Below are 27,957 nucleotides of genomic sequence, written 5' to 3'. Positions count from 1 at the left end.
TTCAGAAGAGCTGCTGTTGGTAGGAAGAATCTGGGCAGCACAGACTGCAAAGCAGTCATTAAAATGAAGAATGTTGTGTCAGGCAACGTGCTCAGCAACTGGGTGGTCCAACTGTTTCTTGGCGAGTTTGTTGGCCATTTCTGCCGACAGACAGCTTGTTGGTTGTCATTCCCACAAGGAATGAAGCAAATTGGTTGCAGCTTAGCTTTTAGATCACATGAATGGTTTCACAGGTAGCCCTGCCTTTTATGGGACAGGCGACACTGTGATTGGACTGGAGTGGTTGGTGGTGGGGGGATGTATGGGACAGGTCTTGCATCTATATCTATTACAGGGATACGCACCATGGGCAAGGGGTTGGGATCGGGGTTGTGTAGGGATGGACAAGGATACTGTGTCGGTCTGCAGAATATCACAGTACAAGGGGTAGGATGGAGAGTGAGTAGGACATTCCTTATTTCAGGGAACAATGAGAGGTAGTCAAAAGTCTGATGGAGAGTGTGATTCAGTTGCTCCAGTTCTGGGTGGTACTGAGTCACGAGGGGAATGCTCCTCTGTGGGCAAACAGTGGGACTTGGGGTGGTGTAGGGTGACTGGAGAGACAAGGAACTATATCTGTTTCTGTACAAGGTTGGCAGGGTAATTATGGTTTGTGAAGGCCCCAGTGATACCCTTGGTATATTTCAAAAGGGACTGCTTGTCACTGCAGATGCAACTGCCACAGGTGGATAGACTGTATGTAAGGGACTTCTGGGTACGGAATGGGTGGCAGCTGTCAAAATGGAGGTATCCTAGTGGTTGACAGGTTTGATATGGCCTGGTCTCCTCACCGTCAATCCAGATCACGAAGATGTCATCAATGAATCTGAACCAGGTGAGGTGCTTGGGATTCTGGATGATTAGAAAGGTTCGTCTACATGGTCCTTGAATAGGCTGGCATAGGATGGTGCCATGTGGGTGCCCATCTGTATCCCAGATGCCTTCATAGGGGAAGTAGTTGTGGGAGAGGTGACAATTGGTCATGGTGACCAGGAAGGAGATTGTAGGTTTGGAATTTTTTGGCCGTTGGTAAAGATAGTGCTCCACAGCAGCTATGCCATGGACATTAGGGACGATAGTGCAAAGGAAGGTGGCATCTACAGTGATGAGCATCACCTGCCCATCAAAGGCAGAGCTACCAGTGAAACAAGTCACGTGATCCACAAATTAAGCAGCAACCAATGTGCTGTGTTCTGTGTGGGCATGACAACCAACAAGCTGTGTGTCTGCATGAATGGCCACCAATAAACCGTGGCCAAGAAACAGTTAGACCACCCACTTGCTGAGCACGCTAACCAACACAACATTCTTCATTTTAATGATGGCTTCACAACCTGTGCCATCTGGATCCTTCCAAACAACATTAGCTTTTCAGAATTGCGCAAATGGGAACTCTCCCAGAAATATATCCAATGTTCCCATAACCCCGCTGGCCTCGACCTTCATTAGTCATTGAATGAGATTTTCACTCTGCAGCGGAGTGTGCGCTGATATGAAACTTCATGGCAGATTAAAACTGTGTGCCCGACCGAGACTCGAACTCGGGACCTTTGCCTTTCGCGGGCAAGTGCTCTACCAACTGAGCTACCGAAGCACGACTCACGCCCGGTACTCACAGCTTTACTTCTGCCAGTATCTCGTCTCCTACCTTCCAAACTTTACAGAAGCTCTCCTGCGAACCTGCAGAACTAGCACTCCTGAAAGAAAGGATATAGCGGAGACATGGCTTAGCCACAGCCTGGGGGATGTTTCCAGAATGAGATTTTCACTCTGCAGCGGAGTGTGCGCTGATATGAAACTTCCTGGCAGATTAAAACTGTGTGCCCGACCGAGACTCGAACTCGGGACCTTTGCCTTTCGCGGGCAAGTGCTCTACCAACTGAGCTACCGAAGCACGACTCACGCCCGGTACTCACAGCTTTACTTCTGCCAGTATCTCGTCTCCTACATTCCAAACTTTACAGAAGCTCTCCTGCGAACCTGCAGAACTAGCACTCCTGAAAGAAAGGATATAGCGGAGACATGGCTTAGCCACAGCCTGGGGGATGTTTCCAGAATGAGATTTTCACTCTGCAGCGGAGTGTGCGCTGATATGAAACTTCCTGGCAGATTAAAACTGTGTACCCGACCGAGACTCGAACTCGGGACCTTTGCCTTTCGCGGGCAAGTGCTCTACCAACTGAGCTACCGAAGCACGACTCACGCCCGGTACTCACAGCTTTACTTCTGCCAGTATCTCGTCTCCTACCTTCCAAACTTTACAGAAGCTCTCCTGCGAACCTGCAGAACTAGCACTCCTGAAAGAAAGGATATAGCGGAGACATGGCTTAGCCACAGCCTGGGGGATGTTTCCAGAATGAGATTTTCACTCTGCAGCGGAGTGTGCGCTGATATGAAACTTCCTGGCAGATTAAAACTGTGTGCCCGACCGAGACTCGAACTCGGGACCTTTGCCTTTCGCGGGCAAGTGCTCTACCAACTGAGCTACCGAAGCACGACTCACGCCCGGTACTCACAGCTTTACTTCTGCCAGTATCTCGTCTCCTACCTTCCAAACTTTACAGAAGCTCTCCTGCGAACCTGCAGAACTAGCACTCCTGAAAGAAAGGATATAGCGGAGACATGGCTTAGCCACAGCCTGGGGGATGTTTCCAGAATGAGATTTTCACTCTGCAGCGAAGTGTGCGCTGATATGAAACTTCCTGGCAGATTAAAACTGTGTGCCCGACCGAGACTCGAACTCGGGACCTTTGCCTTTCACGGGCAAGTGCTCTACCAACTGAGCTACCGAAGCATGACTCACGCCCGGTACTCACAGCTTTACTTCTGCCAGAATCTCGTCTCCTACCTTCCAAACTTTACAGAAGCTCTCCTGCGAACCTGCAGAACTAGCACTCCTGAAAGAAAGGATATAGCGGAGACATGGCTTAGCCACAGCCTGGGGGATGTTTCCAGAATGAGATTTTCACTCTGCAGCGGAGTGTGTGCTGATATGAAACTTCCTGAGTACCGGGCGTGAGTTGTGCTTCGGTAGCTCAGTTGGTAGAGCACTTGCCCGCGAAAGGCAAAGGTCCCGAGTACGAGTCTCGGTCGGGCACACAGTTTTAATCTGCCAGGAAGTTTCATATCAGCGCACACTCCGCTGCAGAGTGAAAATCTCATTCTGGAAACATCCCCCAGGCTGTGGCTAAGCCATGTCTCCGCTATATCCTTTCTTTCAGGAGTGCTAGTTCTGCAGGTTCGCAGGAGAGCTTCTGTAAAGTTTGGAAGGTAGGAGACGAGATACTGGCAGAAGTAAAGCTGTGAGTACCGGGCGTGAGTCGTGCTTCGGTAGCTCAGTTGGTAGAGCACTTGCCCGCAAAAGGCAAAGGTCCCGAGTTCGAGTCTCGGTCGGGCACACAGTTTTAATCTGCCAGGAAGTTTCATATCAGCGCACACTCCGCTGCAGAGTGAAAATCTCATTCTGGAAACAACCCCCAGGCTGTGGCTAAGCCATGTCTCCGCTATATCCTTTCTTTCAGGAGTGCTAGTTCTGCAGGTTCGCAGGAGAGCTTCTGTAAAGTTTGGAAGGTAGGAGACGAGATACTGGCAGAAGTAAAGCTGTGAGTACCGGGCGTGAGTCGTGCTTCGGTAGCTCAGTTGGTAGAGCACTTGCCCGCGAAAGGCAAAGGTCCCGAGTTCGAGTCTCGGTCAGGTACACAGTTTTAATCTGCCAGGAAGTTTCATATCAGCGCACACTCCACTGCAGAGTGAAAATCTCATTCTGGAAACATCCCCCAGGCTGTGGCTAAGCCATGTCTCCGCTATATCCTTTCTTTCAGGAGTGCTAGTTCTGCAGGTTCGCAGGAGAGCTTCTGTAAAGTTTGGAAGGTAGGAGACGAGATACTGGCAGAAGTAAAGCTGTGAGTACCGGGCGTGAGTCGTGCTTCGGTAGCTCAGTTGGTAGAGCACTTGCCCGCGAAAGGCAAAGGTCCCGAGTTCGAGTCTCGGTCGGGCACACAGTTTTAATCTGCCAGGAAGTTTCATTAGTCATTGTTCTTCACTCACCTATTCACCTATACCCTTCGCGGCTCACATTCCAGCACAACACAGCCCTCTAATTCTACCAACGCACCTACAGTCTTTTATTTCTCTTCTTTTCCTGCTCCGCCGCTACCCCTCCCTCCCCCCCTTGCCCCTTCTAACCTCACGACTGTACCTAGCTGCCCTACAATCTCTCTACCTCATCCCTGTATGCTCCCACAATAAGTAATTCACCGTCCACCCCCCTACCCTACTATCTCTCCCCGTCCCAGCTTCCTCCTTACCCCCACACCCCAGATTTCTCCCCCTGGATGCAAAGTTGCTTGCAGTCTGCCCTCGACAGCCAGATACAGCAGTTATGTGTGTGTGTGGGAAATGCATTTGTGTGTGTGTGTGTGTTGTGAGTACGCGTACATATGTGTGTGTGTTGTGAGTACGCGTACATATGTGTGTGTGTGTGTGTGTGAGTGTGTTATGTCTAATTCGCAAGGCCTTTTTGGATGAAAACTTACTTGTTTTGACAGTCTCTTTGTTGTGTCTATCTATGACTTGACATCTCTACATGGTGAATAACAATCTAGCATTTTCATAATATTGTCATTATCCCATTCTGGATTTCCCATTGTTTCACTGTTACACCCACGTATTTGCATAAAATGACTGATTTAAAACTATGACTCATTGATATCATAGTTACAGGCTATAAAATTTCTGCATAAAATTGTTGTCAATGGCTGAACTATCGTGAAATCTTATCAAAATCTACCCCCCCCTCCCCCCCATGAATACTGGACCTTGCCGTTGGTGGGGAGGCTTGCATGCCTCAGTGACAAATATAGTCGTACCGTAGGTGTAACCACAACAGAGGGGTATCTGTTGAGAGGCCAGACAAATGTTTGGTTCCTGAAGAGGGGTAGCAGCCTTTTCAGTAGTTGCAGGGGCAACAGTCTGGATGATTGACTGACCTGGCCTTGTAACACTAACCAAAACGGCCTTGCTTTGCTGGTACTGCAGACGGCTGAAAGCAAGGGGAAACTACAGCCGTAATTTTTCCCGAGGGCATGCAGCTTTACTATATGGTTAAATGATGATGGCGTCCTCTTGGGTAAAATATTCCGGAGGTACAATAGTCCCCCACTCTGATCTCCGGGCGGGGACTACTCAGGAGGAAGTCGTTATCAGGAGAAAGAAAACTGGTGTTCTACAGATCAGAGCGTGGAATACCAGATCCCTTGATCAGGCAGGTAGGTTAGAAAATTTAAAAAAGGAAATGGATAGGTTAAAGTTAGATATAAGTTAGATATAGTGGGAGTTAGTGAAGTTAGGTGGCAGGAGGAACAAGACTTCTGGTCAGGTTAATACAGGGTTATAAACACAAAATCAAATAGGGGTAATGCAGGAGTAGGTTTAATAATGAATAGGAAAATAGGAGTGCAGGTAAGCTACTGCAAACAGCATAGTGAACGCATTATTGTGGCCAAGATAGATACAAAGCCCACACCTACCACAGTAGTGCAAGTTCATATGCCAACTAGCTCCGCAGATGACGAAGAGATTGATGAAATGTATGATGCGATAAAAGAAATTATTCAGATAGTGAAGGGAGATGAAAATTTAATAGTCATGGATGACTGGAACTCGATAGTAGGAAAAGGAAGAGAAGGAAACGTAGTAGGTGAATATGGAATGGGAGTAAGGAATGAAAGAGGAAGCTGCCTGCTAGAATTCTGCACGGAGCATAACTTAATCATAGTTAACACTTGGTTCAAGAATCATGACAGAAGATTGTATACATGGAAGAAGCCTGGTGATACTGGAAGGTCTCAGATAGATTATATAATGATAAGACAGAGATTCGGGACCCAGGTTTTAAATTCTAAGACATTTCCAGGGGTAGATGTGGACTTTGATCACAATCTATTGGTTATGAACTGTAGATTGAAACTGAAGAAACTGCAAAAAGGGGGGTATTGAGGAGATGGGACCTGGATAAACTGAAAGAACCAGAGGTTGTAGAGAGCTTCAGGGAGAGCATTAGGGAACGAATGACAGGAATGGGGAAAAGAAATTAGGGAACGAATGACAGGAATGGGGAAAAGAAATAGAAGACGAATGGGTAGCTTTGAGAGATGAAATAGTGAAGGTAGCAGAGGATCAAGTAGGTAAAAAGACGAGGGCTAATAGAAATTATGGGGTAACAGAAGACATATTGAATTTAATTGATGAAAGGAGAAAATATAAAAATGCAGTAAATGAAAGAGGCAAAAAGGAATACAAACATCTCAAAAATGAGATCGACAGGAAGTGCAAAATGGCTAAGCAGGGATGGCTAGAGGACAAATGTAAGGATGTAGAGGTGCATATCACTAGGGGCAAGATAGATACTGCCTACAGGAAAATTAAAGAGACCTTTGGAGAAAAGAGAGCCACTTGTATGAATATCAAGAGCTCAGATGGCAACCCAGTTCTAAGCAAAGAAGGGAAAGCAGAAAGGTGGAAGGAGTATATAGAGGGTCTATACAAGGGTGATGTTCTTGAGGACAATATAATAGAAAAGGTAGGGGATGTAGATGAAGATGAAATGGGCGATATGATACTGTGTGAAGAGTTTGACAGAGCACTGAAAGACCTAAGTTGAAATAAGGCCCCGGGAGTAGACAACATTCCATTAGAACTACTGACAGCCTTGGGAGAGCCAGGCCTAACAAAACTCTACCACCTAGTGAACAAGATGTATGAGACAGGTAAAATACCCTCAGACTTCAAGAAGAATATAATAATTCCAATCCCAAAGAAAGCGGATGTTGACAGATGTGAAAATTACCGAACAATCAGTTTAATAAGCCACGGCTGCAAAATACTACATGAATTCTTTACAGACGAATGGAAAAAATGGTAGAAGCCGACTTCGGGGAGGATCTGTTTGGATTCCATAGAAATGTTGGAACACATGAAGCAATACTGACCCTACGACTTATCTTAGTAAATAGATTAAGGCGAGGCAAACCTACGTTTCTAGCATTTGTAGACTTAGAGAAAGCTTTCGACAATGATGACTGGAATACTCTCTTTCAAATTCTGAAGGTGGCAGGGGTAAAATACAGGGAGTGAAAGGCTATTTACAATCTGTACAGAAATCAAATGGCAGTAAAGGAAACAAAAGAAAAATTCAGAGTAGGAATTAAAATCCATGGAGAGGAAATAAAAATTGTGAGGTTCAAAAAAAATAGTTGAAATGGCTCTGAGCACTATGGGACTTAACTGTCTAGGTCATCAGTCCCCTAGAACTTACAACTACTTAAATCTAAGTAACCTAAGGACATCACACACATCCATGCCCGAGGAAGGATTCGAACCTGCGACCGTAGCGGTCGCGCGGTTCCAGACTGTAGCACCTAGAACCACTCGGCCACCCCGGCTGGCCTATGAGGTTCGCCGATGACATTGTAATTCTGTCAGAGACAGCAAAGAACCTGGAAGAGCAGTTGAACAGAATGGACAGTGTCTTGAAATCAGGATGTAAGATGAACATCAATAAAAGCAAAAGAAGCATAATGGAATGTAGGCGGATAAAATCGGGTGATGCTGTGGGAATTAGATTAGGGAATGAGACACTTAAAGTAGTAAAGGAGTTTTGCTATTTGGGGAGCAAAATAACTGATGATGGTCAAAGTAGAGAGGATATAAAATGTAGACTGGCAATGGCAAGGAAAGCGTTTCTGAAGAAGAGAAATTTGTCAACATCAAGTATAGGTTTAAGTGTCAGGAAGTCGTTTCTTAAAGTATTTGTATGGAGTGTAGCCATGTATGGGAGTGAAATGTGTACGATAAATAGTTTAGACAAGAAGAGAATAGAAGCTTTTGAAATTTGGTGCTACAGAAGAATGCTGAAAATTAGATGGGTAGATCACATAACTAATGAGGAGGTATTTAATAGTTTTGGAGAGAAATTTGTGGCACAGCTTGACTAGAAGGGATAGGTTGGTAGGGCATATTCTGAGGCATCAAGGGATCACATATTTAGTATTGGAGGGTAGCGTGGAGGGTAAAAATTGTAGAGGGAGACCAGAGATGAATAAATTAAACAGATCCAGAAGGATGTAGGTTGAGGTAGGTACTGAGAGATGAAGAAGCTTGCACAGGATAGAGTAGCATGGAGAGTTGCATCAAACCAGTCTCTGGACTGAAGACCACAATAACAACATCAAAATCTGATTTTTCACAATTTTCTTCAGACAGCACATCATTATGGAGAACCATATCATCTGTAAAGTGTCTGAGGTTATTATTAGAATTGTCGGCCAGTTTATTGATATACAGCATGAAATCAAATGGCCCAACACATTCGCTGGGGTTTGACTGAAGTTGCTTGTATCTCTGCTCATGAGTTTTCATCAAATAACATGTTGCACTCTCTCTACTAAGAAATCCTCAATCCGGTCACAAACAGTTGCCTGATACTGGATATGATGATAACTTCACTAAAAAATTCATTCCTTGATTCATGGTTTTAAAATGTCATGTGAGAAAAGTTGTTGTTGTTGTTGTTGTTGTTGTTATGGTCTTCAGTCGTGAGACTGGTTTGATGCAGCTCTCCATGCTACTCTATCCTGTGCAAGCTCCTTCATCTCCCAGTACCTACTGCAACCTACATCCTTCTGAATCTGGTTAGTGTATTGATCTTTTGGTCTCCCTCTACGATTTTTACCCTCCATGCTGCCCTCCAATACTAAACTGATGATCCCTTGATGCCTCAGAATATGTCCTACCAACTGATCCCTTCTTCTAGTCAAGTTGTGCCACAAACTTCTCTTCTCTCCAATCCTATTGAATACTTCTTCATTAGTTATGTGATCTACCCATCTAATCTTCAGCATTCTTCTGTAGCACCACATTTCGAAAGCTTCTATTCTCTTCTTATCCAAACTATTTATCGTCCATGTTTCACTTCCATACATGGCTACACTCCATACAAATACTTTAAGAAACGACTTCCTGACACTTAAATCTATACTCGATGTTAACAAATTTCTCTTCCTCAGAAACGATTTCCTTGCCATTGCCAGTCTACATTTCATATCTTCACTAATTCGACCATCATCAGTTATTTTGCTCCCCAAATAGCAAAACTCCTTTACTACTGTAAGTGTCCCATTTCCTAATCTAATTCCCTCAGCATCACCCGACTTAATTCGACTACATTCCATTATCCTCGTTTTGCTTTTGTTGATGTTCATCTTATATCCTCCTTTCAAGACCCTGTCCATTCCGTTCAACTGCTCTTCCAAGTCCTTTGCTGTCTCTGACAGAATTAAAATGTCATCAGCAAACCTCAAAGTTTTTATTTCTTCTCCATGGATTTTAATACCTACTCCGTATTTTTCTTTTGTTTCCTTTACTCCTTGCTCAATATAGAGATTGAAGAACATCGGGGAGAGGCTACAACCCTGTCTCACTCCCTTCCCAACCACTGCTTCCCTTTGATGTCTCTCGACTCTTATAACTGCCATCTGGTTACTGTACAAATTGTAAATAGCCTTTCACTCCCTGTAATTTACCCCTGCCACCTTCAGAATTTGAAAGAGAGTATTCCAGGCAACATTGTCAAAAGCTTTCTCTAAGTCTACAAATGCTAGAAACGTAGGTTTGCCTTTCCTTAATCTAGCTTCTAAGATAAGCCGTAGGGTCCGTATTGCCTCATGTGTTCCGATATATATCTATAAAACAATAAAAAAAATTTAAAAATGCTATTACTATGCACAACGAAACCCCTATTTTACATTTTTGTGCAGTTCAGGCTTAAAAATGCAAAATTGAGGAAAAGCAGATTTGAGGAAAATGTTAAAACCCCCAAAAATATCAGCAAAAACATATGAAATTGGGATATATGATTAAAAATTGCAGTCCTCTCCAACACTATGTATAAAATCAGTCTAAGTGAAGGAAATTAAATTTACAATACAATGTCTATACAATAACTTGTGCTAATGAAACCCATCAGTTCTTGAAAAAATCGCAGATGTGGAACAGCATGTAAAGAATAGTCAAAAAATTGAAACTGGTATCCAGCTACGGGGTAATCAAGCTGTTTTACGACATGCTGCAACTTCAAATTATACATTCAAAACACATATTTTTGAGATATGATCCTTCGTGCTCAGCCGGTAAAAACCAAGCACTGATGAATATGTTGAATTAAACTAAAAGCATCACAGCAGTTAAGTGTTTAAACCATAAGCATAAATGTGGACACCTGCTTAATGACATACTTCATCACCATTGCTGTTAATGTTTAATGCTTTTCTTATGACCTGCACTTCATATTCTCACCACCATTGAAGTGTTATTTTAAGCTTGATGACAGAAACAAAGACATGAAAAAAAGAGTTACTTCCACAATTGAAATTATTAGAAACTGGCTCAGAGAATTTCTGTACACTGTGGAAATAGTAATTTGAAATAAAGCTCAGGTGCTATAGTTTTGCCTCATGCCCTCTATCACTGTTGCCAGTCTTTATGATCTACAGTGTGTGGTGTATGTGATGCAAATTATGTACACGAGTAGTGTATGTATTTGCTGCAATTTTATCATGTTAGATTTGAACGCAAAAGTCTTTAGAACATGCTATCACAAAACCTTTGTCCTACTTCTATGTGACTTCTTTGTCATAGCACATCATCTGCATGAAAAGTACATTTTTAGCTTTCACCCCTACCAGCACTCCCGTCACTATAGGGCCACTCCTCCTCTCCACACCTCCAGTAGTTGAGGTCATTTTACGTGTGTTACTGTGGTGTGGTGGCTATGCTGACTATTGGATGACTTAACAAGTCGCCAGCCAAAAAAGAGTTCATGCAGACCACCGGCAGTACACCCAATTCAACGAGATCTCACAAAATTGCCAGGAAAGTCTAAGAAGTACAAGAGTTCACTAGCCAGGAATTATGACTGGGCATATTCTTCGAGACTCAGTTTGAATTTAAATGGTTGATTATTGATATTGCTGCAGAATACAGAAGATAAATGTTGCAAGCTATGCTGGCAGCACCGATCGTAAACTACATCAATATTTCCTCTCTCACGTCTCCCCTCTCCACAACGGCCAATATTACCTTAATTCTGCCACCACCCACAGTGCAAACCAACTGTCTTTTGAGCCACTTACCATTCGTTCGGTCACATCAAATGTCAATTGGAAGAAAATGGGATGAAGTCAAGCGAGATGCCAAGTAAAAATTTAGAACCGAAGTAAATCTTACTAGGAACAAATGTAACATCAGGGAATTTTTAGCATTGATCTTATGGGTTTTTCACAGGGGCTACAAATTTCTGGTGTACAATTATGAAAAACATAAAAATCATAAACTGTAAAATCAAAGTTCCAGGCATATATATTTATAAATTCTTTTATGCAGAAGGAGCTGTTAAGCAGATTTGATTTCAGTTTATGTTTGGATATAACAAAATTTTCTGTTACATTCTCTACTTTATGGAGTAAGTAGTTAAAAATTTTCATGGCTGCATACCTCACTTCTTCTTCAAATATTATAATGTGGTTTTGGAATCATCATTGATCATTGACAACAAACTTAACAAAGGAATTAATGTACCACGAGGCTGTTGTCGGTAGGCCGGCTGTTTAAATATCTAACTACAAGAGGTTCTAGAGTAGACACTACTCATTATCCTTATTAAGTTGGTTCAAATGGCTCTGAGCACTATGGGACTTAACTTCTGAGGTCATCAGTCACCTAGAACTTAGAACTAATTAAACCTAACTAACCTAAGGACTTCACACACATCCATGCCCGATGCAGGATTCGAACCTGCAACCGTAGCGGTCGTGCGGCTCCAGACTGTAGCGCCTAGAACCGCTCGACCACTTCGGCCGGCCCTTATTAAGTGATTCTGAGCAACTAATACTTTCTTCATAAAGGCAAGTTACCTAAGAATATGATACGATAAGAGGTTAGTGGGTGAAAACATGAAAAGTAAGGCAACTTTCTGACAATGTCATCTCCAAAATCTGTAATTATCTGTAACGCAAAAGTCCAGAGCTTAGGCACTTAAAGACGTTCTATAACATATGATTTTCAGTTCAGATTCTTATTAGTATAAACATCTATGAATTTAGAACATTCTATTTCATTTACTGATTTGTCCTTGTCCATTTTCTGTAGTGTGTGTTAATAAATACTCAACTAGTGGCTCATTGTCCGAGGATATTTTAAGGTTGATTTTTTATTGCCTGATAGTACTGATATAGATAGGTGTTGACATGCAGCTGTGGTTTGTTTGGTAAGTTAAATTTCCCAGTGTAAATTGAAGGTCATAGTGCAACAGCTACTAATAAGTTGTTCTTCACCAAAATACTGTCTGTGATTTGGGTGTAAATTCTCTTGTAAATAGTTTACCTGACCTTGTTGGTCAAATGACCTACATCTACTTCTACATCAACTTACATACTCTGCAAGCCATGATACCACTACTAGTCATTTCATTTACTGTTCTATACACAAATGGAGCAAGAAAGAGAGAACTGTCTCTATTCCTCCATATAAGCCCTAATTTCTCTCTTCTTGTCTTTGCAGTCTGTAAGTGAAATGTATGTTGACAGCAACAGAATTGTTATCCAATCAGCTGCAGGTATTTGTGCTCCAAATTGTCTCAATAGTGTTTCATGAAAGAATGTCATCTTCGTTCGAGGGATGCCCATCTGAGGTCACAAAACATCTTTGTAACACTTGCATGTTGATAGAACCTACCAATAACAAATCGAGCAGCAAACCTCTGAACTGCTTTGATGTCATCCTTTACAACCTGATGGTGACATCATCCTTTACAACCTGTTCCTTATGCAGTCCCTTTATAGATGAGCGAGACTTTCCTAAAACTTGCCCAATAAACCGAAGTTGGTCTTTCCATCCTCCCTATCACCATCCTTACATGCTCATTCCAAGTGATATCACATTGCAACATTAGGCCTAGATATTTCGTAGAAATGACTCTGCCGTACAGCACACAACATACACTGTATTCACACATTACAGGATTGTTTTTACTACTCGTTTGCATTAACTTACATTTTTCAACATTTAAAGCAAGTTGCCATTCATTGCACCAAATAGAAATTCTGTCTAAGTCATCATAAGTCCCTCTACAGTTACTCAGTGACAATACAGTGTCATCAGCAAACAGTTGCAAATAGCAGCTCACCTATTGGATCATTTACGTGTATAGAGAATAAGAGAGGTCCTACCACACTTTTCTGGGGCAACAAAACAGGCCCAGATAATAATAGAAAATTGCATGGTTCTACTGTTCATTATATGCCTTAAAGCGACTGTTTGTAACAAGTCAAAATCAGCACCCTATAAACATAGATGTAATTGCACCTGACAAAAATTATTTTACCAGACACAAAAACCACAGCCACTTTAAAATCACAGAAATTTTGTGCACCATAAAAAGATAAATATTATGATCCTATTGTCCTTCCAGGTGAGTTGAGTGAGTTTCCAGCAAGGTGAAACCACCGATGCCAGAAGAAACTGGGAATCATCATTCACTGAAATATAAAAGGATTTCAATACATTCACCCAAGTGGAATACATAAAATGTTACACAAGGAAACTACTGTACAACAAAACAATAACCATTCAGAGAGTAGAAGAATTAAGGAAAAGTAGAAGAGAACTACCAACCATAAAGCAAACAATGTAGACAAATAATCTATTTTTTAAACATTTCTGACAGTACTTTGAGCCCTGTTTTTCTAAAAGCAAACAAGGGTAGAGTGCAATAAAAGCAGGGAAAATGGGTGGATAACACCTGCAATTAAGTTATCTTGCATCAGGAATACAGAGCTCTACTTAATTTGGAGGAAAAGCTGTAGAGAAAAATCCATTACCAATGGTATTATTAAGTCCTCCAAGCTGTTATCTGAGAGGCTGAATCATGTACTATGCAAAATGATAAAACATTAAAAGAATAAAGCAAAAATTTATTTGAAGCATTGTTACACAAAGAAACAAAAATTAAAAAAATAAAAACAACCAAGCAAATGAATCAAAGCCAAGTAAATGAATCTAAGATCCCACATCACTGTGACAATGACACACAAATTCTTGGCCACAAATATATTAATTAATTGCTCATGATAGCAGCAAACATTGCACCTGGTAATAAAAAACTGAACATGTGTGAATCAGAGTCAACCAAGTACGCACTGTAAACACCATAACAGACACCAGTGTGAAATATACTACCCACAACAAGATAACAAAACCATTAGGTCACTGACACAGGTAAATCTTTCAGCTATGTTTTAAAATGCCACCCATGACTTTTGTGATTAGTCATGTGCTAAAAGCATCTGTAAAAACTGATACACCCAAATCAGCAAATTGCAAATCCATTTCACTCATTCTAGTTTTGGTCTAAACATTTTCAGAAAGTTATTTACAAGATAATACTACCTCATTCTGAGCAAATCTGCTTGACTGCTTCTCAGATTTGCTCTCATAATGGAATCTCCACTGAGAAAGCCATATATATCCAAACAACTAAAACCATGGCAGACTTCACATCAAAAATTACCCTGCTACTATGTTCTATTACTTCACCAAGCTTTGGATTAGGTGAACCACAAAATTTTATTAGTTTAATACAAACACGACAGCCTTAATGGCAAAACTCAATTACATGTATAGAGAATCACAGCAAAACAGAACATAAATCACACTGATAAAAAGTATTGAGTTCCATAAGATTCAGTGTTTTATTTGCTTCTGGGGCAACCCCATATAAATGAGCTCCCACCAACTTAAAATTGTTGTTTGCAAACTATTATTTGATGATAATAAGCATGTCAGTCAGAAGTCCAAACTCAATAACAAAATGTAAATGCCGTGTGGCTAAGACCTCCAGCCACACAGACCGTTCGCCTGGTGCAAGTCTTTCGAGATGACGCCACTTTGACAACTTGCATGTCAATGGGGATGAAATGATGGTGATAAGGACAACACAACAGCCAGTCCCTGAGCAGAGAAAATCTCCGACCCAGCCGGGAATCGAACCCGGGCCATTACGCATGAAATTCCATCATGCTGACCACTCGGCTACCAGGAGCTGACAACTCAATAATAATAATAAACACGGATTAGGCAACCACTGAACAGGCCTACATGATTCACAGAAAATAGATTAACCCTTAAACTTACAAACAGAAATATTATGCAATTCTGAAACAATAATAGTTGACAAAAATAAACGTTAAAGGTCAATCACCACATGAAAACTTTGTGCAAAATTATTTGGTCAACACCAAAATGGAGTCATATAAATCAAGAGCCTCTTGAAGACAACAGTATTAATTTATTTTACATACACTCATTCCTTGTAGACGGGGGAATGCAAACTGTTGTATAACCACCAAAACTTAAAACGTAGCTACCAGAATCACAAGCAATGTAAAGGTACAAGATTCATCTTATCCTCTTTCCCTTCATTAAAGATATTAATCCTTCCAAAGCTGTATGGTTACAAAACAACAGTCATTCTAATGGGATTCTTAAAAACCTCCAATGCATATCCGCAAAACAGTTCTGTGCACACTCATAGAACAAGAAATTGCAAGAATATTCTTGTCTCCCATGCCAGAACATATGTCTTAATCAGAATAGTCTCCTTCACAGTGGAACACAATTATACATTCATATTCCGGGTCGACAGAAGCGTCCGATCCCACTCGTCGGCTTTGACCCGTGACGTAAGGGTGTTGTCGTGTGTGACATCATGACGGCGCGGAGTTTGGTTTGAGTGTGGCTGTCTCCAGTTCTGTTTTATCTTATTTTATTTACTTTTCTGATCTGTTCCTTCTATCTCGTGAGATTTTTTTTTTTTTTTTTTAATTTAAAAACACTTACTACTTATTTTAATTATCTGTTTCCTCCAATTTCTGTTTTAGTTTATTATATTTATCTTTCTGATCTGTTCTTTCTATCCCGTGAGTTTTTTTTTAAGACAAAAAACACTAATAAGCTACTGAAGCATTTTTATCTTCTATGGGTTGCAGGGGTTACGACCCCTGGGGAGGTGGGTGGGTATTCATGCATGGCTGTCTTCACTTACACGTTGTAGCTACGCAAGGCGTCTAAATTTGTTTATATTTAGTTTGCCCCCCACCCAAAACACCCCATTTCCCGCGCTTGTCCCGTTAGTGTCATTAGGCTTCTTGTGGAAAGTCTGTGTGTTTGTTTTTGTTTCCGCCATATTTGTGACGTCATAGGTCAAGGCAGACGGGCGGGATCGGACGCTTCCGTATTTCCCATATTCCTAACACCAAGTTGGTAAAGATAGAAAGCCAGTTTAAAAATGGCCTAAGTCAATTACAATGGACCAGAGTTTCTACTCTGTAAATGAATTCCCCACCCAAGGAATTGGAATTTTGTAATGTACAATTATCAGCCATATTATATCAGTCATTGTTTGTGATACATTTTATGATTGAAAGACTGTATTGACATACTCATTTGTATTTATAGTCAAACTTGCCCACAGTAGTCACCCGACATAAATTTCATTAATGTTGTTACAGACTTGTAATGTTCATCTCTGTATTTTCTATCTGCACATCTGTATAAGATGTCACAAAACCAAAACAAAATCAATAAATAATGAAATTGTATTCTGAGGCTATGAATCTTAAGGAAATAACACAAAATAGTCTCTTCGAAGATAGTAACCATGTATCTTGATTAGTGCTTTTCAGAGACATTGGAGATCCTACTCTCACTTACAAATACGCATTTCCTATATTATGATATTTGGTAACAATAAACTGTTTCAAATAAACTGTAATTTACACAATCAGATCTTACCCAATTGGCAATATTCGGGATGGGTTGCGTATTCTGGTACACAGGTCTTCAACAGTGACCTAATGAATGACATTCGGAAGCCTTATGCATCAAAAATAAATTAAAAATCACTCACTTTTCACTCATTCCATGAAGCACCTAATCATTGAAATTCAAGAACTGATGTCTCCTGCTGAATGGTTGACAATTAGCAATAGCCACTTGAATAAGCTTCTACAGTTACAGGTGTCTAAATATAACCTACCAACAGGAGATATACAGCAGTTACTTAGTACATCTGAGGTAATAGTTTCCCCTCTCTTTGCAAAGTAGTGGATTCTTTCCTAATTTTGTTATATTAAATATAGCAGGAGAGAGAGAGAGAGAGAGAGAGAGAGAGAGAGAGAGAGAGAGATTATAAGAGGTCTTCTGAATATATAAGATAATCTAGATAATCTACAGCTACCAGCTACTAGAAGTATATATTAGTGTTCACATCTACATGAAACCACATTTGTAAAATGTTAGGTGTGGAGATGGACAACAGTACACCCCTTTACGGGTTTTCTGTGAGAGCCCACTAATGTTAATCAGTTACCTTCATCATCTGATAGTTTGTATGTACTGGAAATAAAGAAAGAATAATCTAGCACATAATTTTAGGCTTTCACTATCAAAAAGCTGTTCTTTAATGTCACACACAAATGGAAAATGACAAATATTGAGATATGTCCTTTACAGTATTTGGATTAATAACATCACTGTATTTGGATGGCATTGCCATTTGTATGCATCACTTCTTGTTAATTTCAATTCTGATCACTACTGTAGTTATCTACACCTGAATCGCAGTTCCTAATTGTATAATTATGGACACTGTACCTATTTTCAATGTCAGATCCATACAAGTCATAGTCATTCTTATTTCAATACAGGGCATGTATTTTTATTATTTTAAATACAGTTTAAACATCAAACTTCATACATTCTTAAATATGAAACTTCATACATTCTTAAATGCCAACATATGAACATGTTTTGCACAAATAATGGAGTGATTAACTGAGGCATTGTTAGAAAAATCACATGCATTGTGGGGCTGTAAAGAAATATTTAACATACTAATTATTTTCACATGCTTCTAACAGTGAAGTGAGAGAGAACATTAAACATACACAGGAACAATACATAAGACTGTGTCAGTTCTCTAATAAAAACACTAATATTATGAAAATTTATGCATGAATCTAGACTAAGCTTCTGAAGTGCTTTACATCAGAAAATGCTTGGTGGTAAATATTAACATGAATACTGATGCTTAGGGGCATTAATACCAATCTGATAACCAATACCAGATTTTCAAACCTTAATGTTGTTTAAACACTTTATTGATTACAGGACACTAAAATATCCCTTGACAGAGTACAAAATCTCAGGAAATCAATATCAAGTCATGAAACTTTAACTACTTCGGTCAAATCATTCACTGCCACAAATGAGTAATAACAAAGTAATCTACTCTATTAAAATGAGTAATAACAAAGCACTCTACATTATTACAAATCACACAACAATTTACAAAGTTCCTCATACCCATTTTTTGAAGCTATTTGTGTCAGAGTTTCTTTATTTATATTTTTGCAGTTTTTTATGGCAAGAAATTCGGCATATTGTGTGTCCTTCAATTCATTTAACTCTTTTAGCACTGCATTATCCTTTTTCCTTATTCTGGTAAACATACTTCTAATCAGTTTTAGAGTCTCTGAAACTTCTTTATTTCCTCCTTCTTGGGCGAAATGTAGAGGTGTTTTTTTGCCCGTTTTGGTTTTGGCATTATACACTGCACCATGTTTCAGTAAGGTGCACAATATTTCATGATGCCCAAATTTTGCTGCATAATGTAAAGGAGTAATGCCATTACTGTTGCTGAGATTAATATCAACCCCATTCTTAAGCAAAACATTAACAACGGCTAACTGTCCTTTCCAACATGCATACGTAAGTGGTGTTTCATACTTGATACTTCTGCTGTTGACTGGTGCCCCTTCTTGAACACATTTTTCAATTTCAGCGCAGTTAGCTGTTTTCACTGCTTGAAACAGCTTTCCGATTGTGTGCAATACAGCGCTTATGTTCTCGTTTCTTTGTTTCGCAGCAATCTCTGAAACGGTAAAGTTACCACACTGAGACAAGGCCTTCGCATCGTAATATGCACCATTCTCTAACAGGCACCGAGCAACTATTGGATCGTTAGCCTTTACAGCTAGGTGCAGAGCTGTTTCATCATTGTTTCGTTTGGCATTTATATCTGCTCCGTTTTCAATGAGAGTTTTCACGGTATTTAGTTTCGAATCTCGGCCATGTGCACGACATTGTTCCGACTTTCGGAGAGAAACCTCTTCTGCTGCTAAATGAAGTGGCGTACAGTTTTTGTTATCAGTTACATTAACTTCGGCTCCTTTAGCCAAAAGATATTTGGCTACGTTGGCATGCCGGTAGATTGCTGCGAAATGCAATGCTGTTGTCTGCTCGCAAGTCCTCGCATTAACTTCAGCACCATTGGCGATAAGAATTTTTATAGTATCCAAACAGCCTGTAACAGCTGCACTATGCAATGATGTCCACTTTCGATCGTCAGTGGCATTAACGTCAGCTTTATTCTCGATCAGGATGTTCGTTATATCAACGGAATCGTACATTGCAGCAAGGTTCAAGGGTGTTATTCCTGTCCTGTCCCTTGCATTCACGTTAGCTCCTTTCGCAATCAAAAGTTTGGCGGTTTCTGCTGGGTATCCGCTCTGTGCTGTGTTATGCAAAGGAGTCCATCCCACCTCATCTCTTTCATTCACATCTGCTCCACAGTTAATCAAAAACTGACTTACTGCAGACTGTCTGTTATGTGTGGCCGCATGCAATGGGGTGATGCCTGCCAAATTCTTTGCATTAATCTCAGCCTCGTTCTGGATCAGCAGCTTTGTTATGTTAATATTTCCCTTTTCTGCTGCGAAATGCAATGGTGTCGAACGGTCTGAATTTCTAGCATTTATAACAGCACCCTGTAGTATAAGAAATCTGGCTACGTCTTCAAAATTCTGCGCCGCAGCACAAAATAAAGGGGTATGTTTTTTGTCGTCCTCAGCATTTACGTCAGCATTCGTAGAAACCAACGCTTCCACTATGGGCAAACGGCCGTTCTTTGCTGCAACGTGCAGCGGAAACACTCCGGAGCTACTCTTGGCGTTCACATTAGCGCCGGCATCAATCAAAGTGAGCGCGAGGTTCGGGTTAGCATTTTTAGCTGCTATATGTAACGGCGTCATGCCCCGCTCCAATTTCTTCGTCATTGGAGTTGGGACGGACGCCTCTGCATTTACATTACAACCCCGTGTTATAAGTGTTTTAAGAATGTCCAAATGGCCCTGTTCGGCAGCGATATGTATCGGTCGTACCTTGAACAAGTCTGCGGCTTCGACGTCTGCTCCTTTCGCCAACATTTCCATGACACCTTGCAAGTTGCCGGCTTCTACTTCCGCATGGAAGAGTGCTGTCACGATGTCGATCGCGTACATGGTTCACAAAATACGTCGTGGACAAGGGAAACAGCTTAATCAAACACAACCTTTCCTGAACAAACTCTTGAAATTTCTACCACAGTCCACCGTCGTATGAAAAGCTGCTTGCGAATCCCTAACACAAGCACTCATACAAATGAAAATACATCTCCCAGGTACTCCTACATCGGCGACATTAATCCACGTCGGTAGTTCAAAATCAAGAAAAATGTATCTACGAAGTGGTCAAGCTGATACTACCGCAAAATAACACTACAATCATTGCACAATCTCATTGAAATACTAGCAATACACAACACTTCACTTCAAAACTCACACTCCGCTCCTCGAACAGCCCTATTCAAATATGAATAGTACTGCCGACACGTCGAATCCTTCAAAAATGTGTGTACTTGGTGAATCCCCTTCGCGGCGTCAACAGGTACACCAAATTTAACAGACGGACTTGGGTGATTAACAACTACACACCTCCACTATCGCAAAATGCAAAGAAAACTGTAATATCACAAATCCGTATGTGTGTTGTGACAGCTATAGCGAACATTCAAACGTACACTCTGCACTCAATATGTGCACGTAAACTCTCGGAATCTGGCGCCAACTGTCGAGACAAAACTATCGCCTCGGATCCACCCCTGTGCTCATATCTGCCGACAACGCCTTGCGTTTTCCCCACCAGATACCGCTCGTGCTGCTTACTCCACAGCTGATTTTAACTGATGCTTATTGACCGGTCCCTTGCCGGTTCACACACAACGATTTGTCTGCGCTCATCACAACTGCGCAGACAAAGTGTAGCATGCGGACCGGAAATTTGCGCATATGTGACATGCGACCAAGTTGGAGGTTATCTGAGAAATCTGTGCACACAAATAAAGATGGCGGTGAAAAAAGGTTCACGAAAATCGAGTTCTGCGAAAAACGTAAAAAAGAATGAGTCTTTATGTATTCAGTGCAAAAAAAGTATCGTTCTTCGACCTGGAAAATGTTACTGCTGCAAAGTTAAAGCAAAAAACGCAAACGAAATCATTACAAGATCAAAATCTAGTGAAAAAACCGTAGTAAATGCAAATTCAGTGACATGGACATGTAAACATTGCGATGATTTTCGTCTCGTTTTAACTGCAAAAAACAGTGAAATCAGTGAACTTAAAAGGACTGTAGCCTTATTGGAGAAACAGCTGCAGCATCTTGGCTGTAAAACTCAACAAACAGAGCATCGTCTGAACCTGGAAGAAATATCGGCTACGAGTGATGTAATCAAAGGAAGAACTACTGTGGAAACCAGTACAAAACTTGGAAATAATAAAGTACGTGCATCCAATAGTTATAATGACAAACGTGATTCCACAAACAATGTCAATCAGGAACATATGAGTCCAGATAATAATTACAAACAACAACAGCCGTGCACTGTAAATTTTTCGCGCATGTCGCATCCTAAACAAAGAAATGTGATTAAAAAATCAGTCGACTGGCCTCAAGCGTGCAAAAAAGAACAAAAAGTGTTGATTTTTGCCGATAATCATGGACGTCAAATAGCAGAAAAGGTAGCAGATACACAAACTAAAACAAGTGTCCAAGCCTTTGTCAAACCAGGAGCAGGCATTGCAGAAGTGACAAAAACAGTGGGAAAATCGTGTGAAAACCTTAACCCAAAAGACTGTGTCGTAATTTTTGCAGGTGCGAATGATGTTGCGAGAGATAAAGGTAGTGAACTCATCACTGTTCTTGAAAGTGTGCTACCCAAATTAGGCAACACAAATGTTGTTGTTGTTGTGCTCTTCAGTCCTGAGACTGGTTTGATGCAGCTCTCCATGCTACTCTATCCTGTGCAAGCTTCTTCATCTCCCAGTACACAAATGTAGCTGTTGTAAATCAACCACACAGATACGACCTTCCTCCTTGGTCATGTGTAAATAAATTAATAGAAAGAGTAAACAAAGAGATAGATACTGTATGCAAAAAGTTTCTGTATGTGAACTTAATAAATGTAAACACGTAAGACAGGTCTATGCACACCAGCCATGGCCTTCATTCAAATCACAGTGGAAAACAATTTTTGGTTGAAGAAATCTGTCGTCTAGCAAATTGGAACCACAATAGGCCTAATATAGAAGCAGTCCAAAGTACTTTGGACAAATGGGTCATAAAGAAAGATGCGATGTCTTACAAAAAGGGTGAAAAACATTTTTTAGGGAAGTAGACTGTATCACAAAAAAATGTGATGCAGAATTGAATTGTAAATATAGACTGAAGATTGTACACCAGAATGTACAGTCATTAACAAACAAAGTTGATGAAATAAATATACTCCTCAATAGTGAATGGAAAGATGTTTCAGTGTTATGTTTTTGTGAGCATTGGTTACAAAATGAGTATTTTCAGTACTTAAAAATATTACATTTTAACCTTGCAAACTGCTTTTGTAGAATGGAATCAAAACATGGGGGAACTTGTATATATGTAAAAGAAAATGTAGATTATAAGAGTATAACATCTGTTTGCAAACTTGGTTGTGAAAGAGACTTTGAAATCTCAGCTGTAGAGTTAATGTCTGAAAACACTATTATTTTGTGTGTGTATAGATCTCCTGTTAGCAACATAAGTGTTTTTTTTTTTTTTCAAAAAATTGGACCTTGCTTTAGGCAAACTTAAGACAACTGGGAAAACAGTGGTACTATGTGGTGATTTTAATATTGACTTTCTGAGCCATAGCCCTCACAGGGAAAGGTTTTTAAATATTATAAAAGCCTACAATCTTTGTCTTACTGTTAGCTCTCCAACACATGTAACTAAAACTAGTGTCACTCTCCTTGATCAGGTATGTGTAAACATGGACAAGTGTACATCAGAAAACTTTGATACCAGCTATAGTGACCATCTTTCGCAATTACTGACCATACCTGTAAACCACATTTCGACCAGTATAGAAAATCTTATCCATAAAAGGATTTATAGTGGGAAAAATATTGAATGCTTCCAGTACCTAATCAGTGAACAATCTTGGAGAGAAGTATATGATACCTCTAATACTAACGAAAAGATGGAACGTTTTTTGAACATTTTCAAGCATAATTTTGACATAGTTTTCCCACAAAGGAAAGTTATTTCCAAGAGCACAGATAGATTCAGAAATTGGATTACACTAGGCATCAGAGTATCTTGTAAAAGGAAGCGGGAACTTTTTCTGCAGCCAAAAACTAACAGCAGTCCAGAATTTATTAATTATTTCAAAAAATACAAGCTAGTTTTGAAACGCACCCGACGGGAGGCCCTAGCCACACAACATTTCCATTTATCATAAAGGAGGCAGAAATTAAGGAAAATGACAAACATATTATGAAGTCATCCAATAAAACTAAGTCCATGTGGAAAGCTGTGCAGCATCTTACTGGGAAGAAGACAACTCACAAAAATATTGTGATATCACATGATGGCAAGAATGTCACTGACCCTAGGGAAGTTGCAAATAGTTTCAATTGTCACTATGCAACTGTTGCTGGGAAATTAGTGAAGGAAAAATTTGGAAATCCACCTAATACAACATGTAAAGAACTTTCATCTAGTGAAATAAATAATATATCCATGTTCCTCAGTCTAGTAAGCCCAACATATCTACTAAATACGATTAATTCACTGAAGAGTAAGTATTCAACTGGTATTGATGATATTCGAGATTATATTATAAAAATAACAGCAAGACAAATACTTTCACCTTTAGTGGACATATGCAATTCATCCTTATCATGTGGTGTCTTCCCTCAGCAACTGAAAATGGCAAAAGTAATACCCCTATATAAAAAAGGTGATCATCAACGTAACTATAGGCCTGTGTCTCCATTGTCAGGGTTTTCGAAAATTATTGAAAAAGTGTTCCTTTCAAAACTAATTACATTCTTCGACAAGAATAATATTATTTCTGGATGTCAACATGGCTTCAGACCACAGAGATCAATTGAAACTGCCACTTTCAATCTGATAAACAATGTCTTAAATGCAGTGGACAACCGCAGAAATATCTCAGGTTTATTCTTGGACCTAACAAAAGCTTTTGATGTGATTGATCATTCTATACTCCTGAGGAATCTCGAATGGCATGGTGTAAGAGGTGTGCCAAATCAATGGATCAAATCATATTTGGAATATCGCTCTCAGGTAACTGAAATTAAGTACACGGAAGGAAATGAACTCCAAGTACACGTTTCAGAACCATGTGGACTAACTCATGGTGTTCCACAGGGCTCCATTTTAGGTCCCTTTCTTTTTTTGGTCTACATTAATGATTTCCCATCACACGTTAGAGATTCTGAACCAGTACTGTTTGCAGATGACACCAGTCTATTGATTGAAGGGAATAATGAAGAAAATCTTACTGCATCTGCTAAAGATATTACAAAAGGAGTGTCTGAATGGTTTACCAGAAACAGGCTAATCGTTAATCCCCAAAAAACGGTACTAATGAATTTCCACACTGATCAAAATAAAAATCCGGCACAACCTGTAATATGTATAGATAACCAAAACATTAGTTCTGTCAATGAAACTAAACTTCTTGGGATTCATATCCAGGAAAATCTTAAATGGAACACTCATATCACAGCCCTAAATTCAAAACTAGCAAAAATGAGCTATGTGGTAAGAATTCTCTGCAACAGTACTAGTGCAGAAACAGTTAGGGCTGTATACTTTGCTCGTGTACATTCAATACTGAAGTACGGTATCATTATCTGGGGAAATGTACTCAGGCCATAACAGTTTTCAGGAAACAAAAGGCAATTATATGAATAATGCAACAAGTGAGCAGCAGAAAATCATGCAAACCTTTCTTTAAAGATCCTACCCCTTCCCTGCATTTATATACTGGAAGTAGTCACGCATGTCAAAAAAAGCATTCTGAGAAAAGTAAAAAGTGTCCATGATTACAGTACCCGGTCAGACAGTGACATACATGTCAGTCATTGTAACACCACATTATGCCAAAAAGGTGTATATCATGCAGGAACAAAACTTTACAACAGATTACCAAGACATATAAAATCTCTTACTGAACTACAAAGCTTTAAAAAGTCTGTGACATCCTACCTTCTGAAAAACTGCTACTATTCAGTCTCACAGTATCTTATGCAAGAAAAAATGTAATTTGTATCTTTAACTGTAGGAATAAGTTAAAAATATACAGTATTTCAAAAATTTGTAATTATTATCTGTATAGATCCAATTTGTCATAAAAATTTATAAAATTTATGTTTGACATTTGAAAATCCAATAGCTAAAAACGTTTTCTGTCCAATATCCTGTGTACAATATATGTACTTAAAAAGAGATTTATATGGACAAATAAATAAAAAAAAAAATCTACGCAAATATATCGCGTTTGGACAGGAGATCGCCGCAATCCTGGGGTGCGAAACGTTTTTGATTCAACTGTTCGTTCTTCAGTCTAGTGAGCATCGAAGGGGTTAAACACGGAGTTGCTTACAATACTGTAATTGAGTAGTTATACAAAATAAAAATAAAAACATTCTTTTACCCCAGAGAACGCAACGAAGTCTATTCGATCCAGAGACTGGGAACATCAAATATATACGCAAACTTTTGTTATTTTGAATTTCTCTGATTACTGACCAACCGGGAAACACGGAGAGCCAGTACGAACACGATTGATTGTTTGGTAAACGTCTAATCAAACAATAACGGACCTTCCTGCTTATTTGCTGTACACACACACACACACTACGATTTATTTATTTCCGTTTAGGTCCTACTGCCAACTGAACCTTCCAACGTTATCCACTAGGCAATAGTGAGCAGTAATGTTCTTAAAACAGTTCCTTGTGGTACACCAGACGCTATTTTTACATCGGATCATATCTCTCCGTTCAGAAAGACAAACTGGGTACTATTTTCTAGTAATTCTTCAGCCTAGTCACATAGCTGGTCTGATCGTCTGGTAAGCTGGTATTTCGTTCATGAGGTAATTAGGGAATTGTATCTAACGCAAGCGGGGGGGGGGGGGTGGGGGTGAGATTGCAAACAAGATAATCCCCCCCCTCCCCCCCCCCCCCCAACAGGAATAATCTGGAGTACAGACTTCTTATTCAGTGCAGAAGACTCATACACATCTAGAAATAAGTGTGTAGGTTCCGCTAGAATGTAAGTTTAGACAATGTGAGCTGAATGTGGACGACTAGAATGAAAAATACTATGGCTTTAGCAATTGTTACATGACTTATGTTTGGTCCCTACAATGTTCATGGGAAATTGCGCCATTTCCTCTGGCGCACTTAAAGTTTCACTCTGACAAAGTCAAGGCAGATGCAGCACAGGAATGGGGCGCCAAATCTCTCTCTCTCTCTCTCTCTCTCTCTCTCTCTCTCTCTTTTATCGACTCTCCCCGTACCTGCTGTTCGGATACAACCCGACGCAAAGACTTCTACAAAGCAGATCGTAGGGCTAACGCCTGAAAAAAAGCGGTCGTGCTTGTTTCAAACACAATAAAGCCACTGCAAAAAAAAAAAAAAAAAAAAAAAAATCGTCAGTTGTCGGAAAAGTACGATACGTTTTTTGAAACATTTGCTTACACGTTTTTATCTGGTACATAGTCCACACCTGGCGTGACAGTAGTGATTTTGTACCCACACTTTGCGCGGCATTAGTGATTTTGTACGAAAGTTCTAATTTTTCGAGTTTTTTAGAAAATTATTCGTTTACAACTCGCCTTAAATTGTTATAACAGTATTATGGGCGTTTTAAGGTTTTTTGAGGTGCATAATCACAGAGTTTTTATGCTTTACGTAGCTAAAGGCCACTGCCAGTCAGGGTGAGCCCCATTCATGGTGCCCCTGATTTGAGTAGAAAAAGTACATCACAACATTGTCAACCTTTGAAGGTATGTCGATGGACCCGTATTTTAGTTTCGACGAAAGCAGCTCCGTTTTATTACATTGTACGCCTATGCGCACTGCATGCCTTCTATAGTTCAATTCTTTTATCTTGGAGGCTCGCGCATGCCCGCCCAGACGCGGGAGATTGCTGCGTTGCCAGTTGCACACGACGCACGCGCCAATAGAAGCAGCGCCATAGTATAGCATAGTTCGCAACACAGTCTAACAGTCGCGACACTTAGCCTCGATTTTGTTGCCTTCAGCGCCAGCAGTGCTCCAAGCGGCCGGTAGGTTGAACTGTGAGTTCGGCGCGATCGTGAAAGCGAATAGTGATTGTTTATTTTGATTTATACAATGGTTTTTACCATCGGGAGCGTTTGTAGCGCAATAAATTGCAGCAGCAATAGGAAGAAGACACCACAGCTGTCTTTTTTAGGTTTCCTAAGGATCCTGAGAGGTATATACCATCATGTTACTAAAGTGTATCGTCAGGATTCATCTGCAAATGTATGTGTATAAATCATGAATGTTTCGTTTTAGGAGCAAAAAAATGGCTAGTTAATAGCAGACGAGAA

General features: G+C 40.2%; 2 protein-coding genes and 2 non-coding genes across 4 annotated transcripts in view; 1 reads left to right on the top strand and 3 right to left on the bottom strand.

Annotated features, from left to right (window-relative positions):
• Nucleotides 1–27,957, bottom strand: part of LOC126237376 (dynein axonemal heavy chain 7) — a 1,033,797-nt gene that overhangs the window by 984,245 nt on the left and 21,595 nt on the right. The window lies entirely within an intron of this gene.
• On the bottom strand, nt 2,760–2,834 carry Trnas-uga (transfer RNA serine (anticodon UGA)). Its single transcript has one exon. It is a non-coding gene; the product is annotated as a tRNA-Ser (tRNA).
• Trnal-caa (transfer RNA leucine (anticodon CAA)) lies at nt 3,363–3,437 on the top strand. The gene has a single exon. It is a non-coding gene; the product is annotated as a tRNA-Leu (tRNA).
• Nucleotides 17,635–21,304, bottom strand: LOC126237377 (ankyrin-1-like). Its single transcript, XM_049947461.1, has one exon. It carries the CDS (start codon nt 20,490–20,492, stop codon nt 18,480–18,482), a length of 2,013 nt encoding a protein of 670 aa, XP_049803418.1. The 5' UTR covers nt 20,493–21,304; the 3' UTR covers nt 17,635–18,479.

This window comes from Schistocerca nitens, chromosome 2 (genome assembly GCF_023898315.1).
Source record: "Schistocerca nitens isolate TAMUIC-IGC-003100 chromosome 2, iqSchNite1.1, whole genome shotgun sequence".
NCBI classification, from domain to species: Eukaryota; Metazoa; Arthropoda; class Insecta; order Orthoptera; family Acrididae; genus Schistocerca; species Schistocerca nitens.
This window is presented reverse-complemented; position numbering and strand designations above follow the sequence as displayed.

Coding starts and splice junctions, on each gene's coding strand:
- LOC126237377 (XM_049947461.1), bottom strand. CDS start 20,492: ATGTACGCGATCGACATCGTGACAGCACTCTTCCATGCGGAAGTAGAA.